This window comes from Geotrypetes seraphini, chromosome 7 (assembly GCF_902459505.1).
Source record: "Geotrypetes seraphini chromosome 7, aGeoSer1.1, whole genome shotgun sequence".
Taxonomy (NCBI): Eukaryota; Metazoa; Chordata; class Amphibia; order Gymnophiona; family Dermophiidae; genus Geotrypetes; species Geotrypetes seraphini.
In genome coordinates, this window is record NC_047090.1 from 140,370,076 (window position 1) to 140,388,915 (window position 18,840).

General features: G+C 48.9%; 1 protein-coding gene across 2 annotated transcripts in view; it reads left to right on the forward strand.

The window, feature by feature from the left end:
- Window positions 1–18,840, forward strand: part of KTN1 (kinectin 1) — a 270,856-nt gene that overhangs the window by 193,818 nt on the left and 58,198 nt on the right. For both annotated transcript variants that reach the window (XM_033950824.1, XM_033950825.1), the window contains exon 32: window positions 7,573–7,663. In XM_033950824.1, the coding sequence (XP_033806715.1) occupies window positions 7,573–7,663 (91 nt within the window). The remainder of the gene's footprint in view (window positions 1–7,572; window positions 7,664–18,840) is intronic.

The window sequence follows — 18,840 nt, forward strand, 5'->3', positions numbered from 1 at the left end:
AACCCCCTGATCTGGTATCACTCTCTTCTCCTTTCTACAGTCTGGCATATCTTTCATCTTCTTCCCTCCTTCCCTACCCCCCTCCTGTGGTCTGCTATCTCTCTCCTCTCCTTGCAGTCTATCATATCTCTCTCTCCTCTCCTCCCATCCCTACTTTGCACCGTTGCCCACTATCTTTCTTTCCCTTCTGTTTTCGGCGTCATAAGTTCTTCCCCATCCCCTCTCTCCTACCCCAGCCTCCTCCATTCTACTTAAGAAGTTGGTCCAGGGGGCTTCCTCCCCTTTCTATTCGCGCTGGTCTGACATCCACTCCATTCAATCATAAAGTACCTCAGTACAGGCTCAATTCACATGTCAGACTAGCATCAAATACCTTTCTCATGCATTGGAGGATGGGTCTCCTATATGCATATCTTCCTGTTCCTCTCATATGGCAGACTTTGCTGAAATTTAAACAGGATTGGGGAACCATGATTCTCTTTGCGCCATATTAAGCAAGGCAGATTTGATTCCCTCTTTTGTAACTTTCATCAGAAGAACCATGGAGACCTGCCTGTTTTCTGACTCATCCATCACTTAGGACAAGAGGTCACTTCTACATCCCAACCCCCAGTCTCTGATCCTCACAGCCTGGATGTTGAGAGCTTACAGTTTGCCTCCTTGCAACTCTCTGAGAGTGTCATCAAGGTTCTCTTGGCTTCCAGGAAAGATTCTACTAAGAGGTGTTAACTCTCTTTAAATGGTAGAGGTTTGCCATTTGATGTGAGGGCAAGGCCCTAGATCTGTTTTTATGCCGTATGAGTATTTTTCTGAGTCTTGTCTCAAAACAAACTGTGTAAGAGTTCACCTCAGTGCGATTAGTGTTTATCATTCTCATGTAGGGGGTAAGCCTGACTCTGGACAACATTTACTTGTTCATTTCATGAGAGGTCTGCTTTTGACAAAGCCTCCTATCAAACCTCTAACATTGTCATGGGACCTCAACATTGTCCTCACTCAGCTGATGAAAGCGGCTTTTGAGCAACTATATTGCTGTGCACTGAAATACTTGACCTGGAAAGTCATGTTTTTAGTGACAGTCACTTCAGCTATTAGGATCAGTGAGCTTCAGGCCTGTTGGCACCATCGAAGCCTCGGGCTTCGATTTTGCTACGGCCGTTTTTCTCTTCATGCCCCCTTCACCGGGTTTTAAGAAGTGTCAGCAGTGTGCACGTCCTATTTCCCTCTCCGACCCACACAAATGGTGCCTGCAGTGTCTGGGTCCGGACCATAGGACAGAAACGTGCACCCGCTGTAGTTCTCTTCAAAAGAGAACTTTGAAAAATCGTCAAATACAGCAGCGGATCCATTTCGGTACCGCTATGGAAGTTCCACCGGTATCGACTCCTGCAACTTCCTCCAAGTCGACACCGGTGGTGTCGGCACCGCAAGATCCATCGCCGGTGTCGCACCCCGTAGATAAACCGGCTAAGAAGCCTTTCCCTACTGTTCTCGGCCCGCCAGTCGAACATGCAGTGAGCCAAGTCCTGCAGACTGCGCGTCGGCCCCGTAAACGCTCCGCTCCCATTGAAGTTACTGCCTCTTCATCAGCATCAACTTCACCTGAGCGTCGAGCTGCACCGCAGGTACCGAGCAAGAAAAAAGCGGTACCGGTGCCATCGGGACCGACTTTTGATGAGCGTATTGCCTCCATCCTACAGGTCCAACTTAAGGAGCAACTGCAACAATTGCTCCCGGCTCTGCTGACTCCGAACCTTCCAGTGTCGGTACCTACTGAGCCTTCGGTGACGATTGTCGACCAGCCTCTTTTATCGGCATCGACCTTATCGGCACCGCAAAAATCTATATCTTCCGTCTCGATGCCTGTTCTGTCAGCAGAGCCGAAGTCTCTTCGGCGTACTGCTTACTCGGCTTCTGATCCGGTACCATTCTCTGACACCCGTACCGTTGTACAGTCACCAGGTACGGTATCGACCCGTTCAGGGAAATCGGTACGCAAAACCAAGCATACCGAATCCTCTACTCCCCTTTCTCAGGGCCGTCTCCAATCGGTACGGGACCCTGATTTGTGGGATGACTCTGACGATCCCCTCGGTACCGAGGAAGATTATTCGTCAGATGAGGATGATCCATCGGTGCAGGATCCTGCTAGTAAGCCAGAGCACTCGTCCTTCACCAAGTTTCTCAAGGAGATGTCGGACACCCTTTCAATCCCTTTAGAGTCTGACTCTAAAAAATCCAAGGCATTTCTCGATGCTTTGGATTTTGACCAACCTCCCAAAGAATTTTTGAAGTTACCCCTCCATGACATCTTGAGGGAAACTTTTTACAAGAATTTAGAAACTCTTCTAACTATTCCAGGAGCCCCTAGGAAACTGGAATCACTTTATAAAGTGATTCCTATTCCAGGGTTTGACAAACATCAGCTTCCCCATGAGTCTCTGCTGGTGGAGTTGACCCTGAAGAAATCTACGGGTGCTAGTGTATATGCTTCTGTCCCTCCTGGCAGAGAGGGCAAGACCATGGATAAATTTGGGAAACGACTTTACCAAAATGCAATGTTGGCCAACCATTCAGGTAATTACGCGTTTCACTTCTCTTTTTACCTGAAGCATCTAATCCAACAGGTAGCCTCTTTTCAAAAGTATATTCCGGACCGCAAACTTCCTGCGTTTCAACAATGCACCTCCAGCCTTTTACAACTCAGGAAGTTTATGGTCCGTTCCATATATGATACTTTTGAACTGACATCCTGGGCCACTGCTATGTCGGTAGCGATGAGACGATTGGCATGGCTTCGAGTATCAGACCTGGATGTGAACCACCAGGACCGGCTTTCCAATGCGCCCTGCCTAGGGGATGAGCTGTTTGGGGAATCCATGGATACCACCACTCAAAAGCTTTCTGCCCATGAGACACGGTGGGACACCTTGTTGAAAAATAAGAAGAAACCTCCTCCTCCTCGCCCATTTAGACAACAACCATTGTATCAGAGGAGGTTTTCTGCTCGGCCGGCTCAGCCTCATCCTCCTCAACCTCGGAGGCAACGCCAACAGCACCAACAGGCTCGTCAGCAACAACCGCCTACCGTAAAGCCTGCCCCTCAAACTAAGCCGACACAGCCCTTTTGACTCCCTTCTCCAGGGCATTGCCAGTTTTCCGCCCTCCTGTCCTCTTCCACAACCCATAGGAGGTCGACTTCACATTTTTCATTCTCGATGGGAAGTAATCACCACCGACCAGTGGGTGCTCTCTATCATAGCCCACGGCTACTCCCTCAACTTTCAGACTCCTCCGCCGTTAGGCCTGCCAAAAGAGTCTGCTTCCAATAAGTCTCAGTCCCTCCTTCTCGCTCAAGAGGTTCAATCCCTCCTTCTTCTCAATGCCATCAAAGAAGTTCCTCAAGATCAGCGAGGCCAGGGATTTTACTCCCGGTACTTTCTAGTACCCAAAAAGACCGGAGACCTCAGACCAATCTTAGATCTCAGAGATCTCAACAAATGTTTGGTCAAGGAGAAGTTCAAAATGCTCTCTCTTGCCACCCTCTACCCTCTTCTCTCAGGGCGACTGGCTATGCTCCCTCGATCTCAAGGAGGCTTACACACACATTCCTATCCATCTGATGTCCAGGCAATATCTACATTTTCTCATCAACCAACATCATTATCAGTACAAGGTGCTACCCTTCGGTCTGGCCTCCTCGCCCAGGGTGTTCACCAAATGTCTGATTGTGGTAGCGGCCTATCTCCGCTCTCACAACTTTCAAGTCTTCCCTTATCTGGACGACTGGCTGATCAAGGCTCATACACCTCAGGCGGTTCTGCTTGCCACCAATCAGACCATTCACTTCCTTCGACTGTTGGGGTTCGAAATCAATCTACCCAAGTCGCACCTCATTCCAACTCAGCGACTTCAATTCATTGGAGCCATTCTGGACACTGTTCTGATGAGGGCGTTTCTCCCATCAAACCGCCTTCACACCATCCTTCATCTCTGTCAGCAGGTGTTTCAACAGGCTACCATTTCTGCAAATCACATGATGGTGCTCTTGGGACACATGGCCTCCACAATACATGTCACACCCTTCGCACGTCTCCACCTGCGTACTCCTCAATGGACCCTAGCGACTTAGTGGTCACAAGCGACAGATCCTTGTTCACAACACATATCTGTGACCTCGTCTCTTCGACAGTCGCTTCTTTGGTGGTTGACATCTTCAAATCTATCCAGAGGTCTACTGTTCCATCTACCTCCTCATCATTTTGTGATCACCACAGACGCATCCTCTTATGCCTGGGGAGCTCACCTAAACGAATTCCAAACTCAGGGGTTTTGGACTACCCAGGAAAAGAAACACCACATCAATTTCCTGGAACTCCGAGCGATGTTTTATGCCCTCAAGGCCTTTCAACATCTTCTCTCTCCTCAAGTACTTCTCATTTGCACAGACAATCAAGTTGCAATGTACTACATCAACAAACAGGGAGGGACGGGCTCTCGCCTGTTGTGTCAGGAAGCCCAACAGATTTGGTCTTGGGCGACAGCTCGTCATTTATTCCTGAAGGCTGTCTACATTCAAGGGGAACAGAATTCCTTGGCAGACAATCTCAGCAGAATTCTCCAACCTCACGAATGGACTCTCGACCCTTTGACTCTCCAGTCCATTTTCGTTCAGTGGGGCACTCCTCATGTGGACCTTTTTGCAGCTCCTCACAATCATCAGCTGCCCCTGTTTTGCTCCAGACTCTACTCTCCTCACCGTCTGGCACCCGATGCATTTCTCCTGGATTGGACCAATCTCTTCCTATATGCATTTCCTCCTCTACCGCTCATGATGCGGACATTGTTCAAGCTCAAGAGGGAACAAGCCACCATGATTCTCATCGCTCCACGGTGGCCCAGGCAACATTGGTTCTCCCTTCTACTGCAACTCAGTTCCAGGGAACCCATACTTCTTCCACTGTTTCCTTCACTACTTACTCAGCATCAGCAGACCCTACTGCATCCCAACTTACAGTCTCTGCACCTGACAGCTTGGTATCTCTCGGGCTGACTTCGGCTCACTCACTCCTTTCCCAACCTGTCCGTTCTATCATTGATGCTTCCAGGAAACCAGCCACGCTTCAGTGATATCAACAGAAGTGGTCTCGGTTTTCTTCCTGGTGCTTCTTACATCACCATAATCCCTTGTCTCTGGCAGTGGAAATGGTGTTGGACTATCTTCTTTCCTTGTCTGACTCTGGTCTCAAATCTACTTCCATCAGAGTTCATCTTAGTGCCATTGCTGCCTTTCATGAGCCAATTCATGGAAAATCTCTCTCGGCTCATCCTTTGGTTTCTAGGTTCATGCGGGGTCTTTTCAATGTGAAACCATCTCTTAAGCCCCCTCCTGTAGTCTGGGATCTCAATGTGGTTCTTTCTGCTTTAATGAAGCCTCCTTTTGAACCTTTGGCCACAGCGCATTTCAAATTTCTTACTTGGAAAGTGGCCTTCCTTATAGCTCTCACTTCTGCCAGGAGGGTCAGTGAGCTGCATGCACTAGTGGCCGATCCACCTTTCACTGTTTTTCACCATGATAAGGTGGTCCTCCGTACACATCCAAAGTTTCTCCCTAAGGTTGTGTCTGACTTTCATCTTAATCAGTCCATTGTCCTACCTGTATTTTTTCCAAAGCCTCATTCTCATCTAGGTGAACAGGCTTTGCATACCTTGGACTGTAAACGTGCTCTGGCTTACTATCTTGAACGCACCAAACCTCACAGATCATCTCCTCAACTGTTTTTGTCCTTTGATCCTAACAAGTTGGGTCATCCTGTATCTAAACGCACACTATCCAATTGGCTTGCTGCTTGCGTTTCATTCTGTTATGCTCAGTCGGGCCTGACTCTGGAAGGTTCTGTCATAGGCCACAAGGTTAGAGCTATGGCAGCGTCTGTAGCTTTCCTCCGTTCCACTTCCATTGAGGAAATCTGCAAGGCTGCTACTTGGTCCTCAGTTCATACTTTTACATCTCACTATTGTCTGGATGCATTCTCCAGACGGGATGGACACTTCAGCCAATCTGTTTTACAAAATTTGTTTTCCTAATGGCCAACCTTCCCTCCATCCCTCTTTTTGTTAGCTTGGAGGTCACCCATCAGTCAAGAATATGCTGCCTGCTTGTCCTGGGATAAAGCACAGTTACTTACCGTAACAGGTGTTATCCAGGGACAGCAGGCAGATATTCTTGCGTCCCTCCCACCTCCCCGGGTTGGCTTCTTAGTTGGCTTATCCTAACTGGGGACCGCGCGCCTTCGTCGGGCGGGAAGGCACTCGCGCACGCGCGGTGTGGCCTAACTAGAACTTTCTAAGTTCTTAGAGTACAATCACTCTAAAATTGTCCGTACCGGGGCTCCGTCGGTGCCGTCACCCATCAGTCAAGAATATCTGCCTGCTGTCCCTGGATAACACCTGTTACGGTAAGTAACTGTGCTATACGTCACCCACATGTAAGATTATTGTCCTGCTGTCCTTGGAGAAGTACCTGCTTACATGTAAGCACCTTTGCTGTATGGTAATAGTTGAAGTTTGTTACCATGATTCAGCAATGCAAATTAACAATGTTTCTTGGTGGAAAATACAAATATTTCTGGACATTTCCAAATGGACATGAGAGAATAAAAAAAATGCCTTCCAATGATACCAGAGGTTCTGGTGTTGAGGGCAATATTTCAGCTAATATTTCCTTGCAAATGTGCTGTAAATTTAAATTATGCTATATGTCATTTCTTTGAATCCTCTGTTATGCCACTTTCTAGATGGAAAGACTACTAGGAGTTGTTCCAAATATATGTAGGGATATGATAATTTGGTGTCAGGTTCCTGCTTTTTTTCCCCCTTATGTAGCCTCATGTTTTTGTGATGACCATGCTCCCTAAAACGGTGGACTTTAGTGCCTTTTTAAAATTCTTTTATTGTAGTCGTTTCATGAAAGACTTCTTTGTTGTACAAAGTTATTTGTGTGTATAATTTGAATTGCATAAAACATATAGGGCTCCTTTTGCAAAGCTGCGCTAGTGGTTTTATTGCACGCACCGGATTAGCACGCGCTAGCCGGAAATCTACCGCCTGCTCAAAAGGAGGCGGTAGCGGCTAGAGCGTGCAACAATTTAGCGCAGCTTTGTAAAAGGAGCCCATAGTAATGTTTAATTGACAACTATCAGATTTAAACATTTATAAATTGCTATCATATATATTTTTAACTGTGAACCTAAGGTAGTGACATAGCTTCTCATTGATCAGATTACTAGCCTTGTATCTGAAGGGCTGCTTTCCCTAGAGCTCAGTACTGGATATTACAAACAACCTTATGTCAGTGTGGCTTAAAAATCTTAAATTTGTTGTAAACTGAACAGTTTGTTTTTAGGAGCATATTGTTGTCTGCCTATTATTGACTGGACTTCTTTAAGGGGAGCAGTGGTACCCTCCTAGTAGCCTATAAATTGTCAGATCTAGGTCTCTGTGGGTTACAGAAATTGTCAACAGCTTTAATTGTTTAGAAACTAAATTTCTGAAAATCTTGTGCTGCTTCAGGGTTACTGAGAAAGAAATGCAGATATCTACACTACAGATTGAGTTGGAATCTACCAAGGCTGCTGTTGAACAACAGAGAAATAAAAACAATGTAAGTAAATTTCCGATGATAAAATATTTATTTAACATTTTTGCAATTTGAGCACACATCTAAGTAGTGCTTAGAGGACAAGTTGAATGTTTGCTGCCAAGGAAGAATGAAAATGTATACATGGAATCGCCATAAATTTTTGGAAGGTTTGTGTTTCCAAACAGTCCTTTCCCTTGTGTTCTTGTAAATTACCCGAAGAAAAATGCAAAATGTAGAATCCATCTTGGACAGAGGAATGTGTTCATGTCTTCTGGTTGATTTTCAGGAAGTACAGTTGTAGGCGACCCACAGGTATTCCCCTAATTTCATTCAAGAGGAAAAATTTTATACTGAGGATTTTTCCAAAATACCGTATGTACTCGAATATAAACCGAGATTTTGGGGCCAAAAAAATGGCCCCAAATGGGGGTCTTGGCTTATATTCAGGTCATCGCCCACCTACCCCCCTCCTGGACTTGTTGAAGGCCTCCGCTGGGCCGAGACAGGAGGGATCCCTCCCGTCTCCTGTCCCGGCTGACTCTGCCAATTTTTTTAACCTCACCCCCGACATCCCCCTGTGTATCTTTTTGAATCAGTAGTGGTCCAGCGATGTACAAGGCAGGAGTGAGCTTTCCGCATTCCTGCCCTGCACAGAGCCCTTCTCTGAATGGCTGCCTTGAGTTCTTGTGGCCCAGCAGTGTACCAGGCAGGAGCCCCCCCCAACTTCCCATTCTAAAGTTAACCAGTTAATCTGCTGTCCATTTATACTTTATCCAGTTAAAATTTAAGCATTCCAGTTGAGGGATGAAGAATTTTAAACAAGCACTTTGGGTAGTTCCTAAATTAATGCAGACAAAATGCTTTGACTATTGCAAGAGAAAAAAGAAAAGTATTGGAATTTTTTAATGAATGGGGGTGTCAAGTTTTTCAAAATTTATTTCAAGCTAATCAAATATATACAGAAACCTGCTTCCATATTACTTCTATGCCAAACCAGTCTAGAAGAAATAGATTATGTCCATCTAAAAGACGATGGAGACAGAGGAAAAAATAGTCCCAAGTGCTTTGCCCTTTGAGTATCATGCACCCTGGAATGTGCAGTATTTTTCTCTGTCTCCAAGTGGATGATGGATGGCTTGTGCAGCTTACCGCTACTACTTCGTATCATTTCTATAACACTGCCAGACACATGTTGTCTTGGTGCTTGTCTGGTAACTCCTGACCCAGTTAATTCTCGACGACCGTTTAACAGGAGGTTATGCTGGTCATCTTTGCTCAGGTTATAGTCTGAAATTTCTCATAGAGCTGAAATGACCGCCAGCTTGGCCTACCAGCTCCACTTCTGACTTCCTGAGGTGACTTTTGAGTATGAAATGAGGCAGAACTTTATTGGAACTTCTGTGTATGACTGTCTTCTGAAGAACAAGTATGTATTTACTCTCTCTGCTTCTAGTTTTACTTCATTGAGATAAATCACAATGTGTTTCTTGCACCTGTAATTTAAGTGGATTTTGAGTTTAGTCGCTATAAATTAAAAAGAATTATGCTATTGCTCCCTTTCTAGTAATTTTTATATTTCCAAATGGACAGTTTCTTTTCTCCTCCCAGGTGTTTGTTGTCAGGAGGGCTGGCTTTATTTTTCCCGCCATCAGCTGCCTTAGAGCATTGGCGGTTTTCTTTTTGGTTGAGCAGTCAGTTTTCTTTTTGGCTCTATGGTGAGCGTGATTTTGCATTGTTTATTTGGTACTGGCTTATTTCTTGGCTCAAGCTTAGCACGTTTGCTTCTAATGTTTTTTGACAAAAAAGTCTTATTGAGCACATTATCTGTCTGAGCCAATCCATTTCAGTTTTGCAGCTGGCAGTTCAGCAAGGTGTCTCACATGCATAGTTCCCACGCTTCCATGTTGTTTGACTTTGTGTGTTTGCCCTGCCTTTTTGTTAGCTAGCTACATTTGCTATTTCCCTCCTTAATATGACTGCTATGCTAAGCCCTTTTATGTTGTGCAAATGCAGCTGTTCCTTCTCTTGGAGTCTTTAGTTCAGATTTGTGCTGTTTTGATTTACTACTAACATCATTCTTAGGGCTTTCAGCTGAACTCCTAGGCAGAGGTTTAGATGTTCTGAATTTGTCTCATTGCCTTTGGCTAGTGCTATGAGACTGTGTTGTCCTGTGTGGCCTTATAGCTCGCATTACAGAGATCCTGTTCGGTATCGTCTGCCTGTGGTGTCTTGTCTCCTATGGTATTTACCTATATAGCTTTGCTGGAATATTCCAGTTTCCTTATATGCGTAATATCAGCTTTCTTTTAGCTTCATAGACTTATGCTGTAGGGACACTCTCACTTTAGAGGCCTCCATCTCTTGTGGGGTATAGTGGCAGCTATTTTTTTTTTTAGTCTCCATAATGTGCTACCATATCGATTGGATGGTGGGTTTATCCTTGTATGTGATGTTGGCACAGAATTCTTCTAAGACATACTATTTGGAGGCTTAAGGCTTGCCCCATCTGTCTTCAACTTGCCAGTATTAAGGAGGAGCTCTGCAAACTTAAACAGGAATTGAATACAATTAAAGCAGCTTCCATCACTCCACAAAATCATACCAACTTACCACCTCTACCTCAAAGAATAAAACAGCCCAGGAATAAATGGGTCACAGTAGGCTCAGGAAGACTGCGACATGTAACACAGAAACATCCACCTTCACTAATATTACCTCTACAGAATTCCTTCGCTCCACTAGTGCACTGCGATACTCAGGAAAACAGAAGTGAGGTGGGACTGGAACCAATGAAGGTAACTCAAGAGAACAAGCGCACCCTAAGTACAAATAAAAAAGCCAAAAACAGAAAACTATTACTGATGGGAGATTCCATCATCAGAGGCATTAACCTTGGAACACAGGGCAAGGAGACCAAAATAGTGAAATGTCTTCCAGGATCCTCAGCTACCAGGAGTTCCAGGCAAATACTGACTATAATTAATGAAGAAACTAAGGATTTTAACACTGATGTTGTTATCCATCTGGGAACAAATGACCTGGCCAACAACTCCTCACTTGCAGCACAGAAAGCTTTTCGGGAGCTTGGTGAGGGCGTGAAACCTTTTGTAAAGACTTTAGCTTTTTCTGAAATACTGCCTGCATATGGAAAGGGAGAGCAAAGAGTGAAAAACACAGAGGACTTTAATAGATGGCTCAGAGCCTGGTGTCATCAAGAAGGCTTCAGGTACATAGGAGGATGGGGAAATACATGGAAGGACAAGAAGCTATATTGCACTGATGGGCTACATATTACTACAGCAGGAAAAAGAAACCTTGCAGAGAAATTTAGACAATATTTTTCTAGGCATTTAAACTAGAAGGTGGGGGTGGTGTATGTACGAAGGACAATTATGGAGACCACCCCCGGCAAAAGAAAAGATGTGATAGTAGTAAAGGCTGCAACATAAGCAATATCAGCAACTCATTTCTTGGTATTGCAAAGGAAAGTGAAACGACACAAAAATCCATACGAAAAAGGAGATTATTGCTGAAAAATAGCTGGAAAGCGATGACCACAAATGCTCGCAGTCTAAGCAATAAAGTTCATGATCTGCAAGCCCTGATATTAGAGGCAGATCTAGATATTGTTGCTATCACAGAGACATGGTTCAGTGAATCACATGGATGGGATGCAAACATACCGGGATATAATCTTTTTAGGAAGGACAGAGATGGTCAAAAAGGTGGAACATAAGAACATAAGAACATAAGCAATGCCTCTGCCGGGTCAGACCCGAGGTCCATCGCGCCCAGCAGTCCGCTCACGCGGCAGCCCAACAAGTCCAGGACCTGTGCAGCAATCCTCTATCTATACCCCTCTATCCCCTTTTCCAACAGAAAATTGTCCAATCCTTTCTTAAACCCCATTACCGTAATCTGTCCTATTACGTCCTCTGGAAGCGCATTCCAGGTGTCCACCACCCGCTGAGTAAAGAAAAACTTCCTAGCATTTGTTTTGAATCTATCCCCTTCCAATTTTTCCGAATGCCCTCTTGTTCTTTTATGTTTTGAGAATTTGAAGAATCTATCTCTCTCTACTCTCTCAATGCCCTTCATGATCTTGTAGGTTTCTATCATGTCTCCTCTGAGTCTCCGCTTTTCCAAGGAGAAGAGCTCTAGCCTCTCCAGTCTTTCAGTGTATGAAAGGTTTTCCATGCCCTTAATCATTCGTGTCGCTCTCCTCTGGACCCTCTCAAGTATTGCCATATCCTTCTTGAGGTACGGTGATCAATACTGAACACAGTACTCCAGGTGTGGGCGCACCATTGCCCGATACAACGGCAGGATGACTTCTTTTGTTCTGGTCATAATCCCATTTTTAATAATACCCAACATTCTGTTTGCCTTCTTCGCGGCTGCTGCGCATTGCGCCGTTGACTTCATTGTTGTATCCACCAGTACACCCAAATCTCTTTCAAGGTTACTTCCCTCTAATACTAATCCCCCCATTTGGTAGCTGAACATCGGGTTTTTTCTCCCTATATGCATGACTTTGCATTTCCCTACATTGAATTTCATCTGCCATTTATTCGCCCACTCCTCCAGTTTGTTTAGGTCCCTTTGTAGGTCCTCACACTCTTCCGTAGTTCTAACCCTTCTACAGAGTTTAGTGTCGTCCGCAAATTTTATAACTTCACATTTCGTCCCCGTTTCCAGGTCATTTATAAATATATTGAACAGCAGCGGTCCAAGTACAGACCCCTGCGGAACTCCGCTCGTGACTTTCCTCCAGCCCGAGTAGTGACCCTTCACTCCAACCCTCTGTCTCCTGCCTGCCAACCAGTGTTTGATCCATCTGTATACGTCCCCTTCCACCCCGTGGTGCCATAGCTTCCTAAGCAGCCGCTCATGGGGTACCTTGTCAAAGGCCTTTTGGAAGTCAAGGTAAATGATGTCTACAGGTTCCCCTTTGTCCAACTGGCTGTTTACCCCCTCAAAGAAGTGCAGTAAGTTTGTTTGGCACGATCTTCCCTTGCAGAAGCCATGTTGGCTCGCTTTCATCAGCCCATTTTTTTCGATGTGCTCACAGATGCTGTCCTTTATCAGTGCTTCTACCATCTTGCCTGGAACCGATGTCAAACTTACCGGCCTATAGTTTCCCGGGTCTCCTCTTGACCCCTTTTTAAAGATAGGTGTAACATTTGCTATCTTCCAGTCCTCCGGAATCTCTCCAGTTTTCAGGGATAGGTTGCAAACTCTTTGGAGTATTCCCGCTATCTCATTTCTTAGTTCTTTTAGTACCCTAGGGTGGATTCCGTCCGGGCCTGGTGATTTGTCGCTTTTCAATCTATCTATCTGTTGGAGGACATCCTCATGGCTCACCTCTATTGCTGACAGTTTTTCTTCTTGATCACCATGGAAGATCACGTCGGGTTCCGGTACACTGGATGTGTCCTCGCTTGTGAAGACTGGCGAGAAGAATTTGTTTAACCTGTCGGCTACCTCTTTTTGCTCCTTTATCACTCCCTTTCTGTCTCCATCATCCAACGGTCCTACTTCCTCCCTCGCTGGTTTCTTCCCCTTAACGTATCTGAAGAATGATTTGAAGTTTTTTGCCTCCCTGGCCAGTTTCTCTTCGTATTCTCTTTTCGCTCTCCTAACCACTTGATGACATTCTCTTTGGCGTTTCCTGTGTTCATTCCAGTTTTCCCCAGTTTGGTCCTTTTTCCATTTCCGGAAAGATTTTTTCTTGTCTCCTATCGCTTTCTTCACCTCGTCGTTTATCCATGCAGGGTTTTTTGTTCGGTTTTTTTTTGCACCCTTTTCTAAATCTGGGGATGTACATATGTTGTGCTTCTTGCACTGTGCCTTTGAATAGAGACCAAGCTTGCTCTACAGTTTCTGTTTTCCTTGAGCTGTTTCTAAGTTTTTTTTTTAACCATTGCTCTCATAGCATCATAGTTTCCTTTCTTGAAGTTGAACGTTGTCACTGTGGTTCTTTTCCCTTTTGCTGTACTTACTCCTAATTTGTACTGGATCATGTTGTGGTCGCTGTTTCCTAGTGGTCCTACTACTTCCACTTCTTTTGCAGGTCCCCCTATTCCGTTGAGGATTAGGTCAAGAGTGGCATATCCTCTTGTTGGTTCCTTGACAAGCTGATCCATAAAGCAGTCCCTCACAGCCTCTAAGAATTCTGTTTCCCTCGCACAGTTTGAGTTTCCAATATTCCAGTTTATCCCGGGGTAGTTAAAATCTCCCATTATCCCAGGACAAGCAGGCATGATATTCTCACATGTGGGTGACGTCATCTACGGAGCCCCAGCGCGGACAGCTTTTCAAGCAAACTTGCTAGAAGTTTCAAGTTTGCACACTGCACCACGCATGTGTCTGCTTCCTCGCCCACTAGAGGGCGCGTTCCACCTCGTGGTCCTCAGTTCATTTTTTTCCGCGGAGCCAGTAAGCCCTGTGGATTGTGAGCTCCTAATCTTTTTTGTGTCGCTGCTTCCTGACACCGCGTCTGATTATTTCGGTCGCTGTGCTTTTCGATTTTCTGTTCTTTTCTTTTCAAAAAAAAAAAAAAAATTTTTTTCTTCTCGTTGGGCTCCGGGGGCTCCCGGCAGCCGTGGCCGCGGGACGTCGATCGTTCCCGGCCAGTTTCGTCGTTGATGTCCCGTCCTGTAACGGGTTTCAAAAAGTGCAGCCGGTGCGAGAGGCTGCTCTCTATTACAGACCCCCACCGGTGGTGCATCGTTTGTCTGGGCCCGGAACACCCTACCACCTCGTGCGATCGCTGTTCCACATTTCAGCCCAGGGCTCTCCGTCGCAGGAGGGCCAGAATGGCAGAGTTGTTTACGGCGGACCCCGTGGTGAAGGCCTCGACGTCGGCCTCGGCTTCGGCCCCGGCCTCGACCTCGGCCTCGACGACCTCGGGGCCCTCGGCCTCTCCTCGCCCTTCGACTTCCAAGTCGACCTCGGGAACGAAGACTACCTCGGGTAAGTCCTCCTTTCCATCCCCTACAGGGTCTGCAAAGAAGCCGTCCTCTGCTTCGACCAAGGCGGGTGGGTCGTCCTCGGCCCCGCCTCGGGCCCCGCCCGTGCAAGCCCCGAGGGAACACTCGAGACCGAGGTCGCCCTCCAGGGAGCATGCCCCGGATTCGGACCTCCCGACCTTCGTCGGGATCCCGGCTTTCCAGGAGCTCCTCAGAGCGCTCATATCAACGGAGCTGTCGGGGGCCCTGGAACAGCTGCAACGGGCTTCGACCCCGGCGGCTGTTGCCTCGGTGGCCTCGGCCTCGGCGACCTCGGCCTCGGGTGCCGGGGCTCCCTCGACCTCGGAGATCGGGGCTCCTCCGACCTCGGTCTCGGCTGTCGAGGCTCCGCCCGCCTCGGCCTCGGCTTCGGTCTTACCATCGACCGCGGGGGATCAGCCGGAGCGTAGCGTGCGGCCCCGGGACAAGGTGCGTCGGGTCCGCCGCATTTCCTCCTCGTCGTCCTCGAGGTCCTCCCGGGGGTCTTCGCCCTCGCCTCGGACTCGGTCGAGGCGCCGGCCGAGGAAGCCGAAGCGCTCACGGGGTTCGCCTCGAGGGCGCGGTCGGTCTTCCCCGATCGGGGGCGAGGCGTTGCGGGTGTCGGAGTTGCGCATTGACAATCCGAAGCTTCTCCGCTCCCCGGCGCGTCGGGTGTCCCGTTCTTCCTCGCCGAGGAAACGGGAGGGGGCTCTCGTCCCCCGGACCCCGGGGTCCTCGCCCCGGGCCTCGTCGAGGCGGACTCATTCTCCTACCCCCTCGAGGCCTGTGGAGAGGACATCGTGGGGCTCGGGGTCAGGGAGAGATCCCTTGTATTATTCGCACGAGGCCTCTCCGGTTTCCTCGGCGAGAAAGTCGAGATCTCCTTCCCCGCCTGCTAAACCGTCCTCATTTTCGGTTTTTGTGCAGGACATGGCCAAGGCCCTCGGGTTGGACCTCTCGGTCGGATCCCAATATTCTAAGGAGTTCCTTGAGGAGCAGGACCTTCCAACTCCACCTAGGGAGGCTCCTCGGCTCCCATACAATAAGGTCCTCCTGCAGACTTGGTTAAAGAATTTGTCAAACCCTCTTACAGTCACGTCAGTCCCGTCCAAGATGGAGGGCAAATACAGGACGGTGCCGGCTAAGGGGTTCGACAAGGCGCAGCTCTCCCACCAGTCTTTGCTGGTGGAATCTGCCCTTAAGAAGTCTCAGCCTTCCCGGGTTTCTGCGGCGGTTCCACCGGGTAGGGAGGGCCGAACCCTGGACAAGTTTGGCCGTCGCCTTTATTCCAATTCCCTGATGGCCACCAGGGTGCTAAATTATGCCTTCACTTTTTCCTCCTATCTTCGAGGTATGGTGAAGGACCTCCCTCAGTTTCGTGACTCCCTACCGGACTCCCAGAGGGCAGGTTTTGATACATTCATGTCCAACCTGTCTCAACTGCGGTTGTACCTGTTTCACGCCTTGTACGACGCTTTTGAGCTGGTTTCGAGGGTGTCGGCCTTCGCGGTGGCCATGCGCCGTCTGGCCTGGCTTCGCACCCTCGACATGGACCCAAACCTGCAGGATCGCCTGGCAGATTTGCCTTGTGTGGGGTCCGAACTGTTTGACGAGTCATTAGAGGCGGCGACCAAGAGGTTGTCTGAGCAGGAGCGCTCGTTGGCCTCCTTGGTCCGGCCCAAGCCTAGACCCCCGCCGCAGAAACCCTTCCGCCCTCCCCCGAGGCGGTACCCCCAAAAATCTACTCCCGCCTTTTCCAGACCGCCACCTAGACGCCAGGCTCAGAGGGGAGAGGGGGACAAACGCAAGCCCCGGCGCAGGGCCCTTCCAAGCCCGCGCCTTCTTTTTGACGGGCTGAGCGGATGGGGCAGGTTCCCCTCCGCGACCGCTCAGAAATCCCTGCCTATAGGGGGGCGTCTTCGGTCCTTTTACCCAGCCTGGACCGAAATTACATCAGACGCCTGGGTGCTCCGGACCGTCTCCGAGGGCTACTCTCTCAATTTCTTGTCTGTGCCACCGGATATGCCTCCGGGACCTTCCACTTTCAATCGGAGCCAGCTTCCCATCTTGCTGGCCGAGGCCCGGGCCCTGTTGAAGCTTCGGGCGGTCGAACCGGTTCCCGCAGATCAGCGGGGGACCGGGTTTTACTCCCGCTACTTTCTGGTCCCGAAAAAGACCGGGGACCTACGCCCTATACTGGACCTCAGGAAGCTCAACAAATTCCTGGTCCGGGAGAAGTTTCGAATGCTGTCTCTCCCGGTTCTATACCCTCTCTTGGAGGAAGGGGACTGGATGTGCTCCCTCGATCTGAAGGAGGCATATACTCATGTTCCGGTGCATCCTGCCTTCCGGAAGTTCTTGAGGTTCCAGGTGGGGGACTTGCACCTTCAGTACAGGGTCCTGCCTTTTGGCCTAGCTTCGTCCCCTCGAGTCTTCACGAAGTGCATGGTCGTGGTCGCGGCGGCCCTGAGAAATCGGGGCCTTCAGGTTTTCCCCTACCTGGACGATTGGCTGATCAAAAGCACGACCAGGGAGGGGGTTATCTCAGCGACCCGACAGTCTATCGCCTTCCTTCAACGACTGGGGTTCGAGGTGAATTTCCCCAAGTCGCAGTTGCAGCCGGCCCAGTCCCTTCAATTTATAGGCGCAGTGCTGGACACTGTGCGCCGACATGCGTACCTCCCGCAGCCTCGCTTGGCGGCCTTGGTTCGGCTGGGGCGGTGGGTCTCGCAGCTGCAGGTGGTATCGGCCCAGCGCATGATGATGCTTCTGGGCCACATGGCATCGACGGTCCACGTCACCCCATTTGCCAGACTGCACCTGAGAATCTCTCAGTGGACCCTGGCCTCCCAGTGGCGTCAGGATTGCGATCCGGTCTCCCGTCTCATTACGGTCACTCCTTCTTTGAAACGGTCGCTCCGTTGGTGGACCGACTGTTCCAATCTTTCCGGGGGGTTGCTGTTTCTGGCCCCTCCCTTTCGCAGGGTCCTGACCACGGACTCTTCGGAGTATGCGTGGGGGGCCCATCTAGACGGGCTGCGGACCCAGGGTCTGTGGTCGTCGGAGGACCGTCGATGTCACATCAATGTGCTGGAACTTCGAGCCATTTACATGGCGGTTCGTGCGTTCGACCACCTTCTTCGCGATCAGGTAGTCCTAGTTCGCACGGACAACCAGGTAGCGATGTACTATGTCAACAAGCAAGGTGGGACGGGCTCTTGGCCCCTCTGCAGGGAGGCGCTTCGCCTTTGGGAGTGGGCAATCTCCCGAAACATCTTCCTACAGGCGGTCTATATTCAGGGAGACCAAAACTGCTTGGCAGACAAGCTCAGTCGGCTTCTTCAGCCGCACGAGTGGTCTCTCCACTCCAGAGTCCTGCGCGAGGTCTTCGACCGCTGGGGGACTCCGCAAGTGGACCTGTTTGCCTCCTCGGAGACTCGCAGACTGCCCCTATATTGTTCGAGGATGTACTCCCCGGACCGTCTGGAGGCGGATGCCTTCCTTCTGGACTGGGAGGGGAGGTTCCTGTATGCGTTTCCTCCTTTTCCCTTGATCATGAGAACGTTGGTACGTCTCAAGTCATCCACGGCCACGATGATTCTCATTGCGCCTCGGTGGCCTCGTCAGCATTGGTTCTCCCTGCTTCTTCAACTAAGTGTCAGGGAACCTCTGCTTCTGCCTGTGTTTCCCTCTCTGCTATCTCAGAGTCAGGGTTCGCTGTTGCATCCCAATCTTCAGTCCTTGCACCTGACTGCTTGGTTCCTTTCCCCTTCACTTCAATCCAGGTTTCTCAGTCAGTGAGGGAGGTTTTGGAAGCCTCACGCAAGGTCTCGACCAGGCTTTGTTATTCACAGAAGTGGACCAGATTTTCATCTTGGTGTTCCTCGCGTCATCTGAATCCTGATTCTGTCCCGGTGGCTTCGGTTTTAGACTACTTGTTACATTTGTCTAAATCAGGCCTGAAGACGACATCTGTCCAGGTACATCTCAGTGCCATTTCAGCTTTTCACCGGCACTTAGATGGTCGTGCTCTTTCGCTTCACCCTATGGTGCAACGGTTCATGAAGGGGCTAATCAATGTTTGTCCCCCTCTGAAGCCTCCTCCTGTTGTTTGGGATTTGAATGTTGTCCTGGCTCAACTGATGAAACCTCCCTTTGAGCCTATGGACGTATCCCTTCTCAAATTCCTTACTTGGAAGGTGGTTTTTC